The sequence below is a fragment of the Chionomys nivalis genome, chromosome 21 (genome assembly GCF_950005125.1).
Source record: "Chionomys nivalis chromosome 21, mChiNiv1.1, whole genome shotgun sequence".
Taxonomy (NCBI): Eukaryota; Metazoa; Chordata; class Mammalia; order Rodentia; family Cricetidae; genus Chionomys; species Chionomys nivalis.
Genome location: NC_080106.1, coordinates 52029217 through 52053870, shown reverse-complemented (window position 1 = coordinate 52053870; position 24654 = coordinate 52029217). Strand labels below are relative to the sequence as shown.

The 24654-nt window shown below is 45.6% G+C and overlaps 1 protein-coding gene across 1 annotated transcript; it reads left to right on the top strand.

The window, feature by feature from the left end:
* The first annotated feature begins 3027 nt into the window (after positions 1 to 3027).
* Isx (intestine specific homeobox) lies at positions 3028 to 19949 on the top strand. The gene is made up of 4 exons (XM_057753342.1): positions 3028 to 3325; positions 16275 to 16426; positions 18949 to 19065; positions 19713 to 19949. Exons 1-4 carry the CDS (start codon positions 3028 to 3030, stop codon positions 19947 to 19949), a joined length of 804 nt encoding a protein of 267 aa, XP_057609325.1.
* The last annotated feature ends 4705 nt before the right edge of the window (positions 19950 to 24654 follow it).

The window sequence follows — 24654 nt, the reverse complement described above, 5'->3', positions numbered from 1 at the left end:
CCACTCTCCCCATCCACTTAGCTCTTTTTTAGAAAAACAATTTTTTTTTCAAAAAGTTTTATTGGAAGTCTCAAGTATTTGAAACAGCCCACTTCACTTGAATGGAGCTTGTCCACCTTTATTAGTCTTCAAAGAACACCATCTGCTTCCAAAGTAAACCAGCATTCTGAACTTGCTTCTCTAGGTCTTTGTTCCCAGTTCCTGTAAGCATTCCCATCAGAATTTGAGGCGATTTTAAGGAAGCTGTTTCTTTTTAAAATGCAAACACCACCAAATCTCTAAATCTACACACTCCTTGACATATTTGGTTCATTTCTACCCTTTTTAAAGTTTTAAATACCAAAAACTAAGTGGGTGTAACTTTGTTATAGCAAAAAATAGCCAAAAAATATAAGATGTACTTCCTGTGTCTTTGCTGAAGCATTTAAATGATTGGCTGGTTAGATCCAGGTTAAACAGAACACTACAAAATTTCTATTAGTACAAATTCATGGATTGTTCTGCGTACACACGCACTGACCAGTGGCTTCAAAGACATGCTTTAACTATGAAATAGAAGGAAAGGAAAGACATTTCAAACACGTTACAAACTCTTCCACCACAAATACAGTTTGATTTGTGTACTGTAGGGTGTCTATTTTATAATTTTGTATTGCATACAAACTTTCTTAAGACTTGTTTTTTTACAGTGTATGTGAGTGCTTATATGGATGGGTGCAGTACTGACCGGCCAGAAAAGGGCATCTGATATGGGGGAGTGGGCAGGTGGTGAAGTGGTGAGCTGCTACGTGGATGCTGGGAACCAAACGTAAATCCTCTGCAAAGGTGGCAAGTGCGCCTAATGCTCGCCCTTCTCCATCTCTCCCGGATTGTTTGTTTATTATTTATTTATTTACTTTTATGTGACAGTTAAGTAGTTCTCTAAAAGCATAGTTGCAAAAAAAAAAAATGGTATCATTTCCTTGAAACCAGAAGTGTTGAATTTGGAGACAGCTTCCTGGTTTTAGTGGTGGCAATTACTCACTGAGCTCTGTAATAGGCAATAGCCTGGAGACACAGCCTGTGGGCGTTCCCAACACTTACCTATACAGTTCAGAATAAGACAATGGAAGTGTACATACATCACACTATACTTCGGTGGCCTAATTAGATTAAGATGCATAAATTTAACTTTCATGTGAGCACATTGTCCATTTGTCTGATTACAGTCCATTAGCACATGGCTTCTACACATCCTTTACTTGAGCCAAGTGAAATAGTAACCCAAAGTCAAGATGAGGAGAGAGAAGTGAAATGCCAATCAGGTTTCTGAGTTTTTCAAAATATAAAAGAGCACTAGCCCGTCTGCATGAATATTCTCCTGGCTTAAGGAAAGCACCAGGATCCATTCAGAGGAGCTAGTCACATGACTCAGCAGGCCGCCAGCAGGAGCAGACATCCCATAAACCACTTCTGACTCACTAACCTCTCCCCTCTGCTCTCGCCCCTCCCTTAAATCAGAAGACGGTGGCTCCATTGTCAGAAAATCCCTGCTTCTTCAGACTTCCAAGGGTGACCCCTAGATCACTGCGGAACCTCATTTTTCCCAGCTAACCCGGAGATTCCAGCACACAGGACCACTTTGCCTGTTCCACAGCTCAGCCCTGCCCGCCCCACCTCCCTCTTCTAACCCTGAAATTCACAGCTGGATGGCACCAGTCACTCTGTTGTAACAGCATAGCCTGAGGTTTCCCAGGGGAGTCCTCAAGTCCTTCCTACCCTCCCCTGTATCACTTTGGTCTGAGTTTCTCCACATGCCCCATACAGGTTTTGGAATGTCTTCCATGCAAGGCAAGGAACACAAATCTGTGAGGGACTACACAGAGCTGACCCTCGCCACTGCACCCTGGCTCAGTCTCTAAGCCTCTGCAAATCCTATGAGCACTCCTAAGCCTGAGTGTATAAACACATTTTACTGGGCCTGGCCATCCCTCCCCCACCTTCGGCTCCTCTGTGCCACCTGGTCATTTCTCTGGCACCACACCTCTGCGTGGCATCCTGTATCTATCCTCCAATCCTGGCTGCCTCCCACAGCTCTCTGCTCCAACACCTGAATCCCATCCCATCTCCTGGGGTGGGACTTATTCCCCTTATCAAACAACCCTCCTCCTTTATTACACACAACCCTCTGAACGGAATTCCTGGCAAGATAGAGCAATGACTGTCAGCTCCAAGCCTGGGGTTTATTGGACAAAGACGCTTTGGGACTCTCTCAGAGATAGGTAAAGGGCGACCAAGCAAGAAAGAAGTAGAAAGAACCCCAAACGAAAGAGAAGCAGGTGGCTAAAGAGTTTAGTACGTGACTGGAAGTCAGGGAGAGAGTAGAATGGAGCCAACAGCAGCCACGGCGAGGGGAGGTGTGCAGGGGGCAGTTAGAACACAGGCCTGAGGTCTATGAAGGAAAACACCAGCCTGGCAGTGTGTTAGTGACCCAGCACCACCCTTCCTAAAGATCTACAAAGGCACATGGGCCTTGGAAATTTCTTTCATTCTGGAGACTGGAAGCTGAACTGAGGAAGTCCAGAGGGCATTTGCACAGGCCCCTCAAGTCACCGGGAGGCTCAGGACTCACTTGGCCACGTAGGGCCCATAGGTGGCACCCCAGCCTCTCAGGGACTATCTGAGGTCAGCAGGAAGGGGACACAAGTCAGACAAGAAGACAAAGGTGGACGCTGGCTCCAGACCTCTCCCTACCAACTCTGCATCGTTTCTCTCTGTTTCTGTTACCCGTGAGCAGTGACTGCTGACTGGGAAAGCCGTCACCTCCAAGACCCTCTCTGGAAAACTGAACCTCTGTGTGGTGACAACTGTGACCTGTGGACACAGGACAAGCAGTTGTCAGCTCTTCCGCTGGAAGCCACCCCTGCTCTTGTAGGTGTTCGAGGTCCATGGAAGTTCCTGTGTCCAAGGGATCGTGCTCGAGTCACCCAGCATCAGGATCCCTGAACACCACCTCTGTGTGCCCTCCGAGTCCCCAGAAGCTCCAGGATGAAAGTACACCACACTCTGCTGGCATCTTCCCGGGCACACATAGAGTGTCCCTCCCAGCTGGCTTCAGGGCAGGCCAAGGCAGGCCCTACGATCCACGGGGACATGGAGAAGGAGAGTTCAGGGTACAATGAGGCTCAGGAGAAGCTGGGCCTGTCCTTCTCCATTGACGCTATCCTGAGGAGGCCCTCAGAGAGAAGAAACACACCCAGACCACAAAGCATAGGAGAAGAGGACTCCAGGCAGACAGCAACCCCAGGTTCAAAGCCAGAGAGGACCCCACAGGATCAGTCCCAAGGTAAGTGACTTCTGGTCATTTGCTTTTGTCCCGAGGGCTCTGGGGAGGTTTTGACAGTTCTCATCAATAAAACAAGGAGCTGTGACATCCAAAGGGATAGTAGGTCTAGGCCAGATACTTTTTAGAATTTTCAGTCTGAATCAGAACCGTGCTATTCAGAGCGCAGAAGCCCATTGGCTCAGCCGATTGAAAAATGCAGGGCCATAGAGCTTACTCTTGTTGACCAGGCTATGACCAGGAATTGTCAGTCACATTCACCCTGCACTGATGAAGTGGGAGGCACTGTCCTTTGTTTGGGGCAGAAATTATAGCAACTGGGCTGATAAAGCGGTGGACAATGTCACCAAGTTACAAAACTAGAAGCCACAAGCTGAATTCAGGCCCGGGCACACCCAAAACCTTGCTCCTAGCACATTCTCCCCACGAGCTGAGCTCAGTTTGCATCAGCTTGCGTGGCTTCTAGTAGATGAAGCTATGCCAGGCCCTGTCCTCATAGAGTCCCCATACCCAAGTCTGTAGCTTCCCAAGGACACACACCTGCATAAATGACCAGATAGTTTTCAGCTTTTCTTCAAGCCAGCACTCACTCAGGGCAGTGGATACTCCTTGCTGTGGAATCTGGGATGGCAGAGGGTGTCTCCAACCTGTCTTAGCCTGCTGTGTGACTTTAGGGAAGTTCCTGTCTCTCTGATCTCAGCTTTACTCAGCTCAGGGAATGGGAGTGAGGGATATTAGTGCTTATGAAGTCTCAAAGGCCATTTGGTCAGGAGTCTGTGAGCCTGGAGTATCCCACACCAGACCCTGGTCTTTCCTGTTTTCACCCCTTTCATCTAAAAAAATGCTAGACAGGAAGCTCAGGGGGGCCTTGATGGCATTGCCTCCCCACACAGAGTTTCGCCCCAGCCAGTCTCCCACAGAGATTCCCTACAGCAGCTGTGCTTAGCTGGGGGAGATGCTGCCACCAGCAGCAGGGGAGGTGGCTGGTTTCCTCATAGAAAAGGGCTTGGGCTCAGCTTTCAGAAGGTCGCTGGTTCCAGTCAAGTAAGGATTCACAGAAGCCAGCTCACTGGGAGTTTTAACCTGGGTCTCATCTGCTGCAGCTGTATAATTGAATGCCACCTTCCCCATCACAGAGAGAGAGGAGGGTGCCCCTGCTACTGATAGCTCAAAGAGACTGCTCTTTCTAAACCTCCATTGAAGATTCTAGTATGTTCCGTTTATATGTTCCTGCTAAGCCCAGAGCAGACACCAGACAGTGCTGGCCAAAATAACAGCCACAGCATTGGAGGGTGCCCCGAGCTAGTACTATCTCCCTTGTTGTAGTTCATGGTCATATATGGGAGACCCACTTTAGAGAAGGCAAACCTAAAAAAGGAGATAAATCACCTACAAAAACTGCATAAGCAATTAGTACTAGCCCTGAGCCCTGGAGGCCTATGGCCATGCAAGGGAAGTTATTTATGGTCATAGTTTAAAGTTTTCCCAACCCTTGGAGCAGGTTCCTCTGGCAGTTCATGACTTTGGCTACTCACAGATGCAAAGCCACTATGTCAATAGTTCTGGAGTTACTGCTTACTGTCCTAGCTTCCTATGGTGTCGACGGTGCTGATAACTGGTAGTGGTCAGGACAGAAGGATCTCTCTTCACATGTGTGCATTCGAGCAAAAACACAAAGTAAAGATGAAGAAGACTCAAGCAGACATAGGGCAAACGGGTGGCCAATGTGGCAGCAAGTACAAAGGTGGCTGCGGACGTCTGGGATGTGCTGGGTACGCAGGGCTGGGTGCACAGGGAAGGGACTCAAGATCACTGACTACAAAGCCCAGACAAGGTGTCAGTGCACAGGAGGAAATTTAGCAATCATTTCCTCATCTGGGCCTCAGTTTCCTCAAAGGTAACATGAAAGAGCAGAGAGAGATCTCCGTACAGTTCCTCCCAGCTCTGACATGCTGTTGGAAAACTCCAAAGAAGGCCATGGGAGTCGTTTGTTCCCTAGCAAAGACTTCCTCCTTGCAGAAAGTCCAGTCACAATGCCATGTGGGAAGGATCAAGGTGGTTAGTAGGCAGACCCTGTCAACCACCCTTGTCCCTCCCCACCATCTGAGGAGCCCCGGCTACAACTCAGGATGTGGTGGCTGGCCAATGCCCTTAAGCTCCTTGCGTTCTGTCCCTCCTCCGGGACAGAACCCCCCCAGAAGGGCAGCATCCAAGGACAGCAGCAAAGCTTCAGGCCCCTTGCTGTTCCATTTCACATGTACAGGACTCCATGGAGTGGCTGGTAGACATAACCTCCAGTGATGGTTTGAATCCGAAACCTCCCCCACAGGTTCATGTTTTGAATGCTTGTTCCCCGCTAGTGACACTATTTTGAGAACTATGGGACCTTTGGAGATAAGGTCTTCCCGAAAGAAGTATGCCACTAAGTGGGTCTCTGAAGATGTATCTCGGCCCCAAGTTCCTCTTTCACTCTGTACCTAGCCTACAATGAAGTGACCAGCCCCTGATGTCACATACCCTGGGCTGCTCCACCATGCCTCCCCTGCCATGGTGTGCTACAGACCTCTGAAACTATGAACCAGATGGGTTTTTCCTGTCCAGTTTTATAGTCACAGCTCCATGCAAATAACCAACCCCACCCCTACCGCCACCATGTAAGAAGCCTGGATTAACTGTGCCATTTCAGGTCCCACGTCTAAGATAGTGACACCAGCTCAAGGCAAGGCCACAAATCTGTAGTCTAGAAGCTCCATATGAATCTGGTGTCCAGGGTATTTGAGGAGGCTGGGACTCCAAGAGGTAAAGTGGACTGTTCAGATCTAAAGTTCATAAAGAGCCAGAACTGGACCTGTCACCCGGGCTCCCAGGCCAATCCAGGGTATTGCCCACAGCTTGAATTTCTTAGCAAGGTCTAAGGTCCATTGGCTTTGGGACCCTCACAATGAAGGGGTTGGACCCTCTCAGATCTCAAATCAGTAGAAACCTGTGAAAGGATATTGGACTCAACCACCATTTACTCCTCTTGGGAGAAGCTAGCCTCTGAAACCCAGGGACCTTCCAAAGTCAAGGGGAAGGCAGTCAGAAAGAAACCTCTCTCAATACTGGAGACTCTGAGCCTGAAAAGGAAGGCGGCACCTCTACCTAGCCCACTGGTGAACCTCCAAAACCCTAGCCCTAGGGGAAAAGGAGACCTGTGTGGACTACCCAGCCTCTGCGAAATCTTCTTACATCCCTTCCTCTGTTCATGAACTGTTTGTTGGCTTCCTTGGTGAAGAAGCTCTAAGTATGTTTCCCCAGGCAGGAAGGCAACCGAGGAGGTAAAGAGGAATAAAACCAGAGGCAGTGAATGTCCACATATAGCAAGCGGTGGCCAGTCACAAAGATAGTTCCTGCCAGATTCACCGTGGAGCAGGGCCAATTTGTGCCTATCTGATCTGATGGAGCTGGCTAGGGCAGAGTGACATTCTGGGTGTTTGAGGAAAATCCTACAGAAAAGGTCAGCAAGATTTTTTTTTTCCTGTAAAGGATAATACTGTAATTCTAAGCTTTAATGATGGTCTCTGTCACAATTACTCCACTGTGGAGGTTGAAAACACCGATAAGCAATATGAAAAGCATAGACATATTTGTGCTCTAATAAAACTTTATTTTCAAAAAGAAGGCAGTATGTTCATTGGGCCTCATGCTGTGGCTTCTCAGCCTCTGCCTCTGCCTCGTTACTGGGCTATTCAAAGTCCACACACCTGACCTGCTTGTGTCTGCATTCATCTCCATCACTTCTTCAGACCTTCTCCTATATGCACAAGATATGTACTTCTGAACCTTTCCTCCCTTCAGATGCCCTGCACCTTCATCCTTTGAAAACCATGTCTCCTCCCCAGGCTCCTTTCTCCTCCTCCCCTTCCTCTGGTTAGTTCCCTGACCTCTCTCCTGTCTGTGAGTGCTTCTGACAGCCACCATAGTCACAGAAGTCTTTCTTTCCTCCAACTTGTGTGTATTTGTATATGTGTGTTTATACTTGTGTGCATGTGTGTGTGTGTGCATGTGCTTATGCATGTGTGTATGTGTGTTTGTGTGTGTGTGCTTATGCATGTATGAGGGGATAGACAAAGACAGAGAGTCCGTCCTTCTCTTCTGAAGGACACCAGTCGTTGGATTCATGTCTACCCTATCTCCAGAGTGATCATATTTTAAGAGTCTTAACTTAATTATATCTACAGACTATTTCCAAATAAAATCCCGTGCATTGTTAAGAGGAGTCTGAATTTGAGCATATCTTTTGGGGCAGGATCACACCTCTCACAGGTCTCTCACTGCTTCCCCCTTTATCTTATGCTCTTTCCTTTTTCTCTTCCTGTTGCCAGAGGCTGCTCATTCATTTCCCAGCCACCCAGACCAGAAATAATCACACAGAAACTGTATTATTACAACACTGCTTGACCTATTACCTCATACTTCTCATTGACTACCTCTTATATCTTAAATTAACCCATTCCTATTAATCTGTGTGTCACTACATGGTTGTGGCCTCCTGGTAAGGTTCCATCTGGCATTTGACATCTGTCTTTTACAGCAGCTACGTGGCTTCTCCTTTACTCTGCCTTCTCTCTCCTTCTCTATCTGCTTGAAATTCCTGCCTTGCCCTATTCTGCACAGCAATAGGCCACCCCATAGCAGATTTTTTTTATTAACCAATGGTATTCACAGCATACAGAGGGGAATCCCACATCAGCTACCCTTTTCTGTCTAAATAAAAAGGAAGGTTTTAATCTTAACATAGTAAAATTACATACAACAAAACAGGTAACAAGCAAGAATTACATATACAATATTTATAACTATTTTATCTTTTATTATAACTAAGGAAAACTATAATTATAACTATCTATTCTTCAACTCTAGAAGAATATAATATTACCTAAGTTAACAGGAAGTTCATTGTAAGCAACTTCCAAAACTCTAGAATTGACAGACATCTTGCTGCCTGAACAATCACCCAAGTTTTTCTGTAACGTTGGAGCATCCATCTTCAGCCTATAAGCCCAAGTATCTGGCAGATGTTTCCATGAAGCAAGAAATTTCAAAGACAGTTCCACCTATATTTGCAGTTTGTCAGTCACTTTCTTCTGCATCCTGAATAATGTCTGGCATACTTTTTCATGAAGCAGGAACCCCAAAAGACCCTTAGGCAAGTTCAGCAATCATTTTTTGTGGGTCCTGCATGTCTAGTTCATACAGCATAACATCAAGAAGTCAAGGCAAAAGCAATTTCTTACCCAAATGGCTAACCAACTCCATAAGGAACCTCTTCAATGCCCATCATTCTTTGAAGTAGATTGGTGTGCCAGAAGCAGATGTGTCTCATTGTCATGAAATGTCCCAAGTTATTAAAACATTTTAAATTCTGTTAGTCTTTGAAAGGTTTGAAAAATAACTATCCTTCTGAAATATATCTCTGTACATCTAAAGACCTAACTAACATGACTACAAACTTGACTATTACAAATGACTATCTATTAACCTATATTTCTTAATTGTACATTACATTTTTAAATGAGCATAATATACCTTAATCAAGAGCATAAATATACATATAACAAAATTGACCTTAAATTTGTATCAATAAACCAAGATCCATACCAATGCAAAGTATTTATCTTTATAGCATATCCCCATTTATGTAAACAAACATTTAAACATTATTGGGGGATTTGGGCATAGTTCTCTCCAAACTGCTTCCTGATTTTTGTTGGGTGAAGTAATTTTAGGGGGTTATAGAGACCTTTCAGAGGGTTCCATTGAACCATATTGGTCTGGAAGGAATCCACAGGTTCTCATCTTCTGTGAAAACAAAAGCAGAACCTCTTTTCCAAAGCAACATATCCTTAGACGCAAATTTTGAAGTTAAGATATCTTTAAAGTATATTTGTTGGTTTATCTTAGCAGCCCCCAGAATCAAATATCTCTCTACAGTCAAAAAAATTTAAAAAACACAATAATATACATAATCCAGACTCTCTGTGTATATTCCATCTTTACATGGCTTATTTTTCTTTACTTCTTTAATCTATGACTGTCTTTACTTTGTCTCCTTAAAGACTTTGCTTTTTTTATAAAAAAAAATTATTTACTTCCTTTTATAGCTATCTATATTCTTTTTCTTCTCTCTCTTAAGCCTACATATATTTATCCAATGTAGAGATCTTTTTCATTTAAATCTGTCTTTATTATTTATCTGCAATCCTTTTCTGACAAGGGCCACTTCTTAAAATGCTAAGTAGCATGACTGCTTTGCCTTTTGGATCTGCCCAGTCCAACATGGCAGAGGCCCATTCAGTGCCAGCTCTGTGAGCCATGCTCACAGCCTCACTTCCAGACACACAGCAGGTCTGTGTTGCTTTAAGCAAGTTGTAGCACTTTGCTCACAAACCCCATTTAAGTACTCAGCAGCCTGAAAAAGCCAGCACTGTTTGTGCAATTAGCACAAACCAGGAAGCCACTATTTTGAAACATCATGGGTTTTGTTTTTGTTTTGTTTTGGTTTTTTGCTGCTAATGTTGAATCAAGAAGAGCTGTCTTAAAGGAGCCACAGCACACCTTTTTGCCACCATCAAACGGAACCCACCCAGGGGGGAAAAATTCAGCTACCAAAAAACTGCACTAAATTCCGTTTTATGTTTGTTGGTTTGGTTGGTTGGTTGGTTTTGTCCAGAATTTCTTTTCAAATTCAGATTTTATGTGGGTATAGTCAGCCCATGTTGGCACACCAATCTGTTGGTGAGGGCTGCTCATTCATTTACCGGCCATTCAGACCCAAAATAATCACAGAGAAACTGTATTATTACAACACTGCTGGGCGTATTACCTCATGCTTCTAATTGGCTAGCTCTTATATCTTAATTAGCCCATTTCCATTAATCTGTGTATCAGGACATGGTTGTGGCCTACTGGCAAGGTTCTGTCCAGCGTCTGTCTCCTGCTGCTGCTACATGGCTTCTCCTTGACTCTACCTGCTCTCTCTTTTTCTATTTGCTTGAAATTCCTGCATTTCCCTATTCTGTACTGCAGTAGACCCAATGCAGTTTCTTTATTAACGAATGGTATTCACAGCCTGCAGAGGGGAATCCCACATCATCTTCCCTTCCTTTTCCTCTCTCCTGTCTTCTCTGTCCCATTCATGTCACCAACCCATATACTCCCGGGACTTTAACTGCATGGCCAGGGCCAATTAGCAAACCACAGAGAAGGAGCAATCAGGGAAGGGAAGTGAAAGCAAAGAAACAACAGTTTATAATTAGGTGGCCTAATCACCTGCATAAATTGTGTATTTATTATGATCGATGTATTAAATGACTCAGTTTTAATTATGTTCTGCTAACTTGTTCTCTTTGAAGACTCACTGAAGTGTGATTCACACCTCCCAGAATTAACAATGGCCAGAAAGAGCCACATGAAAGAGGTAGCTGTCCTGGCTGTCTTCATCCACCTCTCCCTGCCCCGGGTGTTCTTGTCCATCTCAAAAATAAAGTTGCTGGGATGAGCTGGAGCCGTGGGCTTCCTAATGTTGGATATCCTGCACAGAGGTCAAAAATATGCTCTCCAAAATAACAACTGCTAGATCAAAGTGGCCAAGAACCTGGGAAGGAGATGCTAGGCCTGGACCAGAAACCCTAGGATTGTTTACTCTCTACCAGTGACCCTTCCTGCTTGTAAAATTGGGGTTTGTTGACTCCTAATCCTCTCAGAGCAGAGATACAGAATGCCCTGGTTCTTGCATCTATGAAGGGCTCCATCCTAGGCCTGGAACAGCTTCCCTGGTGGGCTCAGATTTTCAATGCTTTGATGAAGAAATCTCTGAGGATCCAAAGGTGTATAGACCGCATAATGTTCCAGTCTCTCCTCCATCCATAATCTGTTTACACTGTTCTTTTTCTGGTACCTGCTTCTGTCTCCTGTGACCGATTATGATCAGTCACCTGGCAACAACCTTCCTGGCCTCTGGAAGCCTCTATAAGCACACGATGGGAAAGCTAAAGCATTGAGCTTCATCCATACTGCACTTGCCTCTCCCTCCCCTGTAGTCCTGTAGTCCATGGTGAGGTTGACTCTGAGTAAACCCCCAAAGAATCTCGACACAATCTCTACTGCTAACAGCCCCCTCCTTCCCACACACAGGTAGAGAGGCAAGTATGGCAAAGTCTATACTTCAGATTCTTCTGAGGCTATTAAATTTGGCACCACACCAATCTCATATGTCCTTTTCTGGAGATTAGTGACAAATAAATGATATTGTGATGGAGAAAAAACACAAACCTTGGCCCTGAACACAAATTTTTCATAATCCTTTAGACAGTCCAATGAGAGAGAGCTGCCAAACAGAACGTTCCACAGTGGTGATTGTCTTGTACAGCTACAGTCCAACATGTTGTACTCACCACACTGCACTGTCCTGCTATGGATAACACGGCTGAGCAGCTGAATTTTCTATTTTACTTATTTCAATAGCCGCTTTGATCTACCAGCTGCTATTTTGGACAACACATTTTTTACCTTTCTGCATGATGTCCAACTTCTGGTCCTAAATTATTTTCCTGACTCAAGGGTTCAAGTCTATCTGTCTCTCTCCCAAATAGACTTGACCTTAGTTGGGAACCCAGCCACTGGGAGTGAGTGACCTCAGCTCTTGAGTTTTCTCACTACCACTTTTGTCTCTCTGGTTTGAGGTTGTTCCCAAGAAGGGAAGTAAAATAAAAATCAGCATTAGAAGGGTAAAGAATATAATCAAAATATACTATTTGTAAAAAAAAAAAAAGCTATGCGAAAAATCACAATAAATATAAGGACAAAGAAATAGTCATATTATAAAAAGAAAATAATCAGCATTGACTACTGATATCTCAAGAACCACAACCAGTCTTGAAAAAGGGCTTTGGCATCTTGAGCTAAGCAGGTCCATTTGGAACTCAGCCTCCATGTCTCCATGCGTGTGAATTTTAGGTACAATCTTTCTTCTAGGAAGGATCACTAGAGTGACTGAACATTTCTACCACCATCACATTACATCCCTCAGGAAAAAAAAATTCATTCCGAGCACATGTAGCTCAAGGCCAATGGCATACAATATTTTTCTAGCCTACATATTAAATTTGAAGCCAGACTTGGCTACATAAGACCTGTCTCAATAATAAATTTGTTACTGTTGTTGTTATTGTTATTATTATTGTTACTTAAAAGCAGGGTATACTTGGAAAGGTAGGAAGCAGATGGTAGAAGTGAGATTTCTACCAGAGATGGCACACAACGGCTAAAAGGAAGGGTGTAAAGGCACTTGACGTCAATCCTGATGACTGAGTATAATCTTTGAGAAAGCTGCTTCACCACAAGTTGTCCTCTGACCTCCATATCTTCTCCCTAGCAAATGTCCATGCACACACACACACACACACAAACACACACACACACACAAATAAGCAGATGCAATAAGAAGCAGCACAAAAGCTATTGGGAGATGATACCTTAGTCCCCATTGCATGCATTCTCAAAAAACTTGTGAAGTCAGCAAAGGGGAGTAAAAAGCCAAATTGAGGAGATTTTAAAAGTGGATTAACAATAAAAGTTGGTATACTATGGATGTGTGAGACTATGCAATCTCATTCCTACAACATAGGAGACAACATGGTTGATTCTGAAAAAGAGAAGTACACACCCCACTGCACTCACACTCCCCACCCCAGAGTACACACATGCACATGCCATTTTTCTCCTCAACTAAAGGTCCCTAGGCAAGCATCCCTGAGGAGAAGGATTGCAGAATCTGGTCAGGTGGATTTGTATTTGGTCATCTATCATTCAACACCTCTCCTACCTCACCCTATAGACAGCAAGTACAAGTACAGAGTAAATTAAATGTTCTCAAGTTGTGAACCAGAATGAGCTCAGGTCTTGTGGTGTGGCTTCTACCATCCTGTGACAAGCATCATCCCCTGCAAAAGAAGAAAGGAATATTAGTGGATCTTTTCAGCTATTAAACTGCCAGCATTTCCCAGTTCTTCCTCCCCTTTTAAAGCACGTCAGCTCTCATCAGTCATCTATGCAGTACATGATACCAGTGCTCTAAAATTTCAGATGTATTTTACAAAAAACGTGTTCTCTGTCCTCGGGGCTATTCATCTGGAGCAAATATTGGTGAAGCTCTCTCTGGGCATTGGTTGCTTGGTTAATCTGAGAGCCTCCTGCCTTCCAGAGGTACACTGTCCAGAAAGAAGGCTGCAGGCAGATAGGAGCTGCCTCCCCAGTGTTTGGATCCTCCAAGCATGAGTACTGAGTCTTCCCTGGTACTGGACTCTGTCCTCATCTGAAAGTGAAGACAATTTGGGCTGAGAGTTTGTGTGCTTTTTCTACACTTTTGTAATTGGTCCAATTAAGACTACTGCAGCTTTATCTTCAGATGCCTTGGCCCGAAAACAAACCGCAGAGTTTGGTCACTCCACCAGCATCCACTGTTGCCTGGCTCTCTGAGGGGATAAAGTATAAAGGCGGCCGAATCTCCCATTCTGAAAGATCTCCCTGGGAGAAGCAAGTGTATATAGCACTTTTTTTTTGTATGACTGGTGTGCATATGTCGTCATATTTTTCTTTGGGCTACCAGCTCACAAATAATGACATGAAGATTTATTAATTATAAAAGCTTATTGTATCTGTTTGCTCCTTTGGTATATGTCCATCATTGTGAGAATAGTGAATCATAGATGCTAATAGTACCACTTCATTTCTCTAGGTACAAACCCTTTCTAATTGCTTGTCTTTTCAAACATTTGCTTTGATATTATCACTGGTGTATTCTATCATCTAAAAGATGGACAGTGTATACATGGACTATAGACCATAGGTGCTAATTATTATGAAGTTGTTAATAACTTCTAACTTTTTACTTGTCACTATGAAATATTATTTCTATCATATTTACTTTGAGCCTTTTCTGCATTGAGGACCATCAGTTGATGTCTATCCTTGGACCCTATGTACCCAATGTCAAGTAAAGATCAAAGGATAAAATATATAAATATTTTTAAGATTGAATTTATGTCCCAAAGAGCCTGTATAAATTAGAATTATGTCTGTCCCTGAAATTATCATCTGTCGCAGGAAAACACCTATGGGATATGCTACAAAGTCAGGCAATTGAGCAATTTCAATGAGTCTGGGTACAAAGGTTGGCAGAGTGAGGACAGTAGAGCTGGCTATGCCAGTATGAGTGCCCACCGTGGTTCCACGGAGTGCTGTGCCTAGAGGGAGGTCCCACGGTAGAGCTGAATACATAGGGTCACTCTCTAGAACGCCTTAGCAATTTTAGGTTAGAATTTGTTTTAGAAGGAGCCCAGTGAGGCATCAAGCAAAGGCTAGGATATCAGAACATGGATCTATCAATGCCTTCTTCCCACTGCCGCCACCCTAGGATGGGCTCTTACCCCCCATCCTCTGCCCCACCTACTTCCACCTTGGAGAGGGGCTGGCTGAGTTATAACTTCCAGGATATTCAAAGTCAGGTGCCACATTGCAGGATGGGGTCAAATCTCTCAAAACTTTGGGGTAACTCCGAGGTCCCTGGAAAGACTAGCATACCCCATGAATGTTCTCATTCCATCTGTCTCCATCAAAATTAAATAGTAAATTAAAAGCCACCATGAGGATTGAGGATATGACTCCGTAGGTAAGAGCATTAACTGCAAAAGCATAAGAACCTGAGTTTAAATCCCCAGAGCACATGTAGAAAAATGGGATGTATCTACATGCACAGCTGTAAGCTGCTTGGGAACAGAGACAGGAGAATCATTGGAGCTTTCTGGCTTCAAGTTCAGTGGGAGACCCTGTCTCAAGGGAATATGACAGAGGATGACAGAACAGAGCATTCTTTGTCCTCCTGCAACATACAGGCATGTACACATACATATACTTACAAATAAACAAATAAATCCCATGGCAGACAGAGAATGCAAATCTAGGTAATAAGGGAAAAGACTTTGGACTCTTCTGAACAGGGGCCCTCACATTTTCATTTTGTGCTGAGCCCCATAAATGGCAGAGTCAAACCTGAATGGAACTGAGGCTAGTCAGGCTGGTTGGAAATAAGTTGGCAGGGCTCTGCTGCCACCATGCTTGACCTGCACTTTGTAAGACAAGGTTGGCATACTTTTTCTGTAAAGGGCCAGATGGTAATTATTTCAGTCTTTATAGCCATATGCTCTCAGATGCAATGAGTCAGTGCCACCATTATAATGCAAAACTGGGAAGAAATAATACAAAATGCAATACATAGAGCTATGTTTCAATAAAACTTTATTTTAAAATACAATAGGATGTGTTTGGTCTGCTTGCCATCTCTCATTATAGACAAAGGGGTGTGCCCTAAAGACATTTAAACAGAAGAAAGGCAAAGAATCAGAAAATTTTCTAGAAGGTTTACTTGACTTCACTGGGGTGAAGAGGATTAGCCTAGAGGGGGTTCTAGAAGACAACACTGCTAACCTCCAATTCCAAGGTGTAGCGTCTGTCTGTGCTATGTGTACTACAGTACTACGCCCGTAGTGCAGCACCTGCATGAGACGGGTCATCCTTGAAACAAGAATGCCAACTTTATTGTGTTCAGGGGCAGCTTATATAGTGCTCTGGCCACGCCCCAGCTCTCCGGATCTTTCAGCTGCAGCCACCACTCCCCTGTCTCACGCTCAGAGGAGCTGAAACACAGGGAAACAAGTTGTTTCACTCCAGCAGGCAAAGGGTCTGAGGCAGGCAAAGAAAGCCAAGGGGTCAGGGGTCTGCAGCCCCCAACACCAAGGAGCCAGGGACCAAGGCTTGGCAGTGGCCATGGGCTTGGAGAAGGAAGCAACATAAACATCTCGCCAAGGGACTGACAGCTGGGTTGCTGACCCAGCTTGCATGCTTTCACCCACAGAAGAAAAAAAGAGCAAGCGGAGAGTTCGCACCACCTTCACGACGGAGCAGCTACAGGAACTGGAGAAGCTCTTCCACTTCACCCACTACCCAGACATCCATGTCCGGACCCAGCTGGCTTCCAGGATCAACCTGCCTGAAGCTCGAGTACAGGTACAGTGACCAACTTCCACCCAGTTTCCTGCTGTGCCCTCAGCCCTGCAGGGCTGCCCCAGCTGAACCCATCCCCCGGGTTCCACGCAATGAGACTACCCTCGTCTAATAAAGAATCTCTAGTGGGTAAACATTGGTGCTCTCCACCCATCTCTGTCCCATGCCCCCTCTCCGCAGCTCATTCATGCTTCTAAGGGTTATTCATGCTATCAATCATGGCAGCTGAGGACTGGGGTCAGCCAACATTTTTACTAAGAGGAATCACTTTGGGTTTTGCTAGACATACAGTCACTGTCAGGGAGAACCATTGTCCCTGCCATGGTGGCCTGAAAACAGCCACAGCCAAGGAAGAAACAGGTGACCATGGTGACATTCCAACAAAATTATATTTACAAGTGTGGAAATTTGATTTTTGTACAAGCTGCCAGTATCAGAAAATACTATTCTTCTTTTTGGTCCTTTTCTCAATGGTTTAAAACTGTGCAAATCCCTCTCAGCTGGAGGGCCACTTCGACATTTGGGATGGCAGGCGTGGCTGACCAGGGCACTGTTGGCCAGCCTGGTAAAGAACACCTCCATCTCGTTGATGGAAGCAGAGCAGCAGACAGACCAAGGATTCACTGTCAGAGACAGGGTTTCTATACTAACACCCGAATCTAACATCTGCCATCTTGTCACCACCACATCCTGTTAGAAAAGTCGCAGGCTGGCATGAGGCTCTGCTCTGCCCACAGCAACACTGCCAGCACTGTCTCTGAACACAGAGACGTCGACATCGTTCTTAAAAAACAAAAACTGCAGTTTATTTGCTCTCACTCAGAATCAAAATATAGGTCCAGCCCAATGCACCACGTTCCATTCAACCCCCTTCCTCTGGCTAGAGCCCAGCCCAGTCTTAGTCTGGCTAAGTTCCTCCTACTTGGAACTGTGTTTAACACCTGCGTCTGCCATCAAGTCCAGAAACCAACACCTGCTTCCCCAGAATCACCAAGGACAAATGGCTGCATGTCAGAGACCATCAGGGTGCCCAGAAATGCAGAGATCGGCCAATGTTCAACCTATAGATGCCAAGTGGCCCACAGGGGTTGCAAACTGGTGGCATGCTGATGGAAGACAGCCCACAGATGACTTTTATTTGGCCTGGAAGGCATTTAAAAGAATGGATGAAGAAAGTATGGAATATATACATATTAGAGTACTACTCAGCAGTAAAAAACAATGACTTCTTGAATTCTGCATACAAATGGATGGAAATAAAAAACACTATCCTGAGTGAGGTAAACCAGACCCAAAAAGAGGAGCATGGGATGTACTCACTCATCTTTGGCTTCTAGCCATGAATAAAGGTCATTGAGCCTATAATTTGTGATCCTAGAGAAGCTAAATAAGAAGGTGAACCCAAAGAAAAACATATAAGCATCCTCCTGAATATTAACCTTCATCAGGCGATGAAAGGAGACAGAGACAGAGACCCACACTGGAGCACCGGACTGAAATCTCAAGGTCCATATCAGGAGCAGAAGGAAAGAGAGCGCGAGCAAGGAACTCAGGACCGCGAGGGGTGCACCCACACACTGAGACAATGGGGACTTTCTAGAGGGAACTCACCAAGGCCAGCTGGCCTGGGTCTGAAAAAGCATGGGATAAAACCAGACTCACTGAACATAGCAGACAATGAGGACCACTGAGAACTCAGGAACAATGGCAATGGGTTTTTGATCCTACTGCACGCACTGGCTTTGTGGGAGCCTAGGCAGTTTGGATGCTCACCTTACTAGACCTGGATGGAGGTGGGTGGTACTTGGACTTCCCACAGGGCAGGGAACCCTGATTGCTCTTTGGGCTGATGAGGGAGGGGGACTTGATTGGGGGAGGGGAGGGAAATGGGAGGCGATGGCGGGAAAGAGGCAGAAATCTTTAAGAAATAAATAAATAAATAAATTTTTAAAAAAAGGAAGGGAGGAAGAAGGGAGGAGGGAGTGAAAAGGGGAGAGAGGGAGGGAGGGACGGAGGGAGGGAGGGAGGGAGGGAGGGAGGGAGGGAGAAAGGAAAAGAGAGAGAAAGGAAGGAAGAAAGAAAGAGAAAGAAAGAAAGAAAGAAAGAAAGAAAGAAAGAAAGAAAGAAAGAAAGAAAGAAAGAAAGAAAGAAAGAAAGAAAGAAAGAGATCATCAAGATTCTTCCCGCTGGAGGCTGGAGACCGATGAATCTGACATGCTGGCTGGGGTTTCCAGGTAGCAGCTGTTAGCAGGACCTAAGATCTTCAAGCTCTGTTCACCACAGATTCTCATTTCTCACTCATGCATGTCCCCCACCCCTGTTACCCTGGTCTCTTCCCTGAAGTCTCCAGACTCAACATGCAAAGAACTTCCCCTCCCAAGGTGTGATTTTATAAACTGTGAAGTGCTCATTTTTTGGGGGATGCTAATGTTCTGAATTTGGGGGAAGATACCAGATGGGGAGGTGGGGCGAGTAGTTGGAATGTATTTCCTTTACACACATCCCTTTTCTTTCCCTGACTGCAGATATGGTTCCAGAATCAGAGAGCCAAGCGGAGGAAGCAGGAAAAGATTGGAAGCCTCAGTGCATCGCAGCAGCCTGGTGAGGCCAGCTTGACCCTGCCCTCAAACATGGACATGGTTGTGAGTGGCTCAGTCATCTGGGTTCATCTCACCCCAGCCCTGCTGTGAGGGAGCCTTGGGGAAGGTGCCTACAATAGTGAGCACAATGTGAATCCTTCCAGAAATAGGAAGGCCAAGGAGATGCCTAAAAGAGGGGATCTGGAACAAGTGTCTCGCTAGTTGGCTCTCCCTCGGAGTGACAGAGTAGTATTGTCAGCTGTACAAAACTTCACAGTTCACAAAACAGAGTCACGGGGTAAAGCATAGAACATAGGGGTTGGGCAGTCAGCTCTAAAGTAGACTGCCCAGTGTCAAATCTCAGTTCAAATCCCACATCACAGTATTCCATAGAAAAGTCACCTTGCTCCTTAGAGGTCAGTACTAAAGTTTTGACCAGGATGAAGTGACTAAGACCTGGAATCTTCTATTCATGGTCTGCTACTGAAGAGGTGACTCTCTGAGGAGTGAGGGGACAGCCTAGACACATGGCTGCTATCCATGCTGAGAGGTTAGGTCCAGGTAGGTATGCTGAAAGTCCCAGAAGGGCAGGACCAGCTGCCACACTACCCACCACCAGCTCCTTGAATCATGGAGGCCCCTGGGAAGCAGCAAGAACAATTCTTGGTCAAGGTTAGGACTCATCGGTCCCCTCTGATCTTTCCTGACAGGGTCCTGTGCTGACACCTACTGCTCTGCCCTTGTTGGTGCCCCCCACGGGTTGCTACCCACACTCTCAGACTCAGCTCACTTCAGCCTGGTTCCCTGCCCAGATCACCCTTGTCCCATGGCACCCATGGGATCTGCAGCCCTTGCCTGGCTATCCTACCCAACAGCCTTGTGTTCCTACCCTCATCCTGCCCCCTCCATACCCCAAGTGGGGCAGCATCTGTGCCACTTCAACATAGGGGCTGGTTGCTCTTTTCCCAAGCAAGCTACTCTACTCTCTCAGTGATAGCAGATAACCCTGGACCTCAGAGAAAATCCCTCCCCAATCCATCAATGGCCCACAGCCCGAGAAGCTACCCAGAGCTTGCTATTGGAGACTGTATTGGCATGGCAGCAAAAGACAACACACCAGCCCAAGTCATTGTCCTAGTGCAGAAGCCTGGCTGCCTGAGGGCTGGGGATGAACTCCAGAATAAGACACTCTCCATTCACCCCTGTGCTTCCTCTAATGGCTGTCCACCTCCAGCTGGTCAGTCTCAGTACCCACTGTACTGAGTACCCCCTGGACCTCATCTGTAACAGATTCCTTCTGAGAACCCTTTTCTCCCTTACTTTGGGGAGATGAGCCCTGGGAAACACAAGATGTGGGGAGGCTCAGGAGGGGCTTCACATCCATGCACCCATCCATGACATCTGTACTGACCACTTAGCATTGTACACTTGGAAACAGATCTGAAGCTGAACAAATTGGACTCTGCCTGGGTCAGCTGAAAGGTGACGCTGACCTCTGCCTGCATCAGATGGTGGTGACCTTGCACTTGGCTCCTGTCTGGAACATTACTATTGACTTTGGTATGAAAAATCTCAGAATGAGAAAAAAATAGAAAAAAAAATGTTTTTAATTTAAAACAGAATTTCGTGTGTATCATTTGCTGGTCTGAGAAGCATGATCCGTCCTCACTGGAATTACTGACAAAGAAGACAGCAAAGCTCTCTGTGCACACAGGGCCCAGCTAGCCTGCCTGGCTCTGTACTGAAAAGCCCTTGGCACAACTCTTGGTTTCTTTGCAAGGATGCTAGACCATGGTTCTCAACCTGTGGATAGTGACACCTTTGGCAAACCTCTATCTCCAAAAATATTTACAGTAGCAAAATTACAGTTATAAAGTAGCAAAGAAAATAGATTTATGGTTGGAGACCCCCACAACATGAGGAATTGTATGAAAGGGTCACAGTGCTGGAAAAGTTGCCCTAGAAAGACCACATGTCCTGCCTGAGTCTAGTTTTCCTTGTCTCTAGGAGAAAGGCAGTGGCTCCCACCTGGCCTGTGAAACACAGCATCCAGGAGACATTGGGAGGAGGGCACTGCACCTTAAAAGCCTGAAAGTTGGGCAGACACTGGAATGATGTTAGCATTTCATGCCTGGGCAGGCCATGGCTTGGGTCCCCATCCCAGGAGGTTTCTAGTCCCAGGAAGACCAGGGAGCCCTCCTGCTGGGCTTGCTTTCTGCCCAGAAGTCTCAGAGGCTTGTGGTTGCTGCTCTCCTCAGGTAGGCAGTTGGGGTTAAACTCTGTGTATAGCTCCAGAGTAAGTTCTAGAAAATTTATTCTGAATCATAAAACACCTGAAATCTGCATGAGCCCTGACCTACCACAGAGTTAGGCCAAGAGTTGGGAAGACTAGGTCTGCATTCCTCTGATTAGTCTCGGCCTCAGTTTCCTTGTCTGTAAGTTAGAGATAGCAGCACCAGCTCTGCCCTGGGGAATCCAGTACACCAGAACTACAGAGCACAGTTCCTCTACTGAGAAGTAGTCAACCACTCTGAGCCCTTCAGACCCGAACCTGACATACAGGAGAAGGTTGGGGACAGATGAAGAAACACAAAAGAGAGTTAACTCAAAGGACAGCCTTCTGTGCTGTGTGCCTGTGACAAAATGCCTGAGATAGACTGTTTAAAAGGAGAAAAGGTTTCAGGGATTGAAGATCAGAGTTCTCTGACCATGTGGCCTTGGGCATATGGAGGCAGAGTACCACTCAGAGGAGGGTGTGGCAGCGGCCCATTCACTGCGTAGCCACCAGGAAGCAAAGGAGGCAGGAAGGGGCCAGTGTCCCAACATCCCCTTTAAAAGGCACAGCTTCAGCAACCCAGCTTCCCCAACCTCCCATGAGCACTCGGGCCAGAAACCAAGCCTTTAACACATCAGCCTTTGGAGACATTTAGGCTCAAACCATGGCGTAGGGGCCCATTCTGTGGCCAGAAGTCCATTATACAGATGTAGCTTCCGCCATTTCTCTAACATTGTGCTTACTGTCTGCATTAGAAGCAAGGATTTATTCTAGTAGCTTCTAGATTGCTTTTCAGTATCTCAGATACTCCCAGTGTAGTGTGCCAAGTCACTCAGGGATTGAATTCAGGTCATAAGCCTTCATAGCAAGGGCCCTTACCTTCCGAGCCATCTTTCCAGCCTTGGAGACACGAATTGCTCCACCACAAGACGCTCAGCTTCAGCACTGTAGGAAAGGCTGAGTCGGAGGCACCTCTTCCTCCCTGGGGACTCTTCTCCCCGAAGAACTTTCTAATTGCTTACCTATACTCCTGGGACTTCCAAACCTTATCAACTGTGTAACCTCAGGCAGCAAAGGACATGTCCTTCCACCTACTTCTTCCTGGAATAACAAGTTTCTTGCCTCTGTGGGAGACATTGACAATTACATCAGAGCCTCTGGCACATGGCAATAACTCAACATGTGTGGGGAGGGTCATTTTCCCAAACAGTCTTTCAAGCCCTCTGCTGCCTGGAGCAGCATTCTCTGACCCCAGGCACTCTCTCTCCCAGGAGCTCTGGATTCCATTTCTGGGATGCCAGGAAGTCTCAAAAGACATCAAAATCATGTGTTTCCTCTTCTCTGGAAAAGGTGCCCCTCCTTTTCCCAGCGTCTCTGAGGCTCAGGAATCCTGACAGACAGGGCAAATTGCATTCTGACAGGCGCTGACTTTAAAGACCAGCGAGAGAATGCAAGCGTCACTAATTTCTCTTTTTAAAAAATTATTATCATTGTATATGCATCATATGTATGTTTGTGCATGTTTATGCATATGGACAGAAGTGTGCATGTACATGTGGAAGCCAGAGGACAACCTCATGTCAGTTCTCTATGGCCTCCGGGACAATGCCATCACCAGTATGGAAAGAATAACAGGCTTAAGTGAAACCCCAAGAAAAACAGAGAAGCTTCCCAAAGGCCCATTCAGCCCCCACCTCTCCAGGCCTCTCCCAGAGGTGCCCTTCTGAGCCCTGCACTGGGAATGTGTCATCACTGAGGCCCCTGGACTGGACTGCGAACGTTCTCTATCTCTGCCCTTTGCCCTGCTCATCCTCCAGCCAGGAATGTCTACCCTTCTGTGTGGGGATGCCTTTCCACTTGTGTGTCACATCGCCATCAGAAGACACCCCACGGCCCCCCTTCGCCCCTCTGAAATTAGGCAATCTTTCACATAATCCAATGAAAGAATGTCTAATAGCTACTACATACATGTGATTCTGTAGCTTGGAAAAAGTTATCTTTATAGATAAAAATTATAGATAAGTTCTGCCTTATCTTTCATGCTGTCTCTTCCTTCTCACTCCCATAGCACTGTGAACCTTCTTTGTGATGATATGAACCCAGTTCTGAAGTCCTACCCTGTGTCAAGCACTGATCCTCACACCAGTCCAATGACACGGGTTCACATTATCCCACAGGCAATGGGACTTGCACATCACACAGCAAATGTCTGTAATTTAGAATTCATTTCTGTCTGATGCCAAAACTTGGAACCACTACATACACAAAATTATAATGATATAGTTAAAGTGTATATATATGGTTTATAATTAACGCAAACATGTAAACTGTGCACAACATCTGTAATCATATAAATCCATAATGGTGGGCTAAGTATTTCCTGCATATCTGTAGCCTCCCCATATTTACTCCATCTATTCTCCTTTCTAGTACCATGTTAGGTGAACAGCTGAATTCTGTTCTGTGATTAGACATCTTTCTCTCCCACATTCAGTTGTCTCTCTGACTCCCACTGTTATGATTTTCTACACAGCTAGAAGAAAGAAATTGAGCCAGACCCCGGTACTCTCTATGGGAAAGATCAGAACTTGAAAACAGACTGGCAGAGGCTTGTCATGGCCCCCAGAAGCTGATGGAACGGTAGAGGGAAGTTGGAACACCACACAGGTGCCACTGTAGTTACCTCTGCCAGATGAGTCTGTTCTAAGGACTCACTAGGAGGGCCCTGACCGCTCGGTGACCCCTGGGTGGGGAGGAAGGTTACAGCCCTCTTATCAACAGAAGGTAATAAAGTCATTTCATGGCAATTAGTATCCTAACCAATTTAAATCATTTATAGCTCCAAACAATTACACAGGGATCCTTATCCCCAAGAACAACACAATGTTCTTTGAAGTGGAACATAATGCCCTCAGGTAGGAGCAGACAGGAGGAAAAGTTGGGAGCCAGAGCCTGGGAAGGAGATTTCTTCCCTTCAGTTTCCTTTATGTTTAATTAGCATGCGTAGTTGTTCTCTTGTGACATCTTCATGCTCAATTTTGGTTGATTTCTCCACTCTCAAGTCTCCCAGTCTCCATGTCTCCACCAGAATTTGTACTTTTCTGACTGCAGTATTCCCCCTCCACATTCAAACCACATGAGATGGATCACCCATGGAACCTCACTCCTGGCCTCGCAGCTCTGTCTAGTTCCCATCCTCACACACACTCCCACATGAATGTACATATAGGAATCTTAGAAACTAGGATCTTCATGTGAGAGAGAACGCGATATTTACCTTTCTGGACCTTAGGCATCCTACTCAATGCCATATTTTCAAGTTCTATCTTCCTTAAGTTTCTGGCTCAATCCATCAGATGCAGGCTACTTGTAATATC

What these genes read in the sequence shown, in the direction of transcription:
- Isx (XM_057753342.1), top strand. Translation starts at nt 3,028, where the DNA reads ATGAAAGTACACCACACTCTGCTGGCATCTTCCCGGGCACACATAGAG. An exon ending in CCCACAGGATCAGTCCCAAG is followed by an intron (nt 3,326 to 16,274) that starts GTAAGTGACTTC and finishes TTTCACCCACAG; the next exon opens with AAGAAAAAAAGAGCAAGCGG. An exon ending in CCTCAAACATGGACATGGTT is followed by an intron (nt 19,066 to 19,712) that starts GTGAGTGGCTCA and finishes CTTTCCTGACAG; the next exon opens with GGTCCTGTGCTGACACCTAC.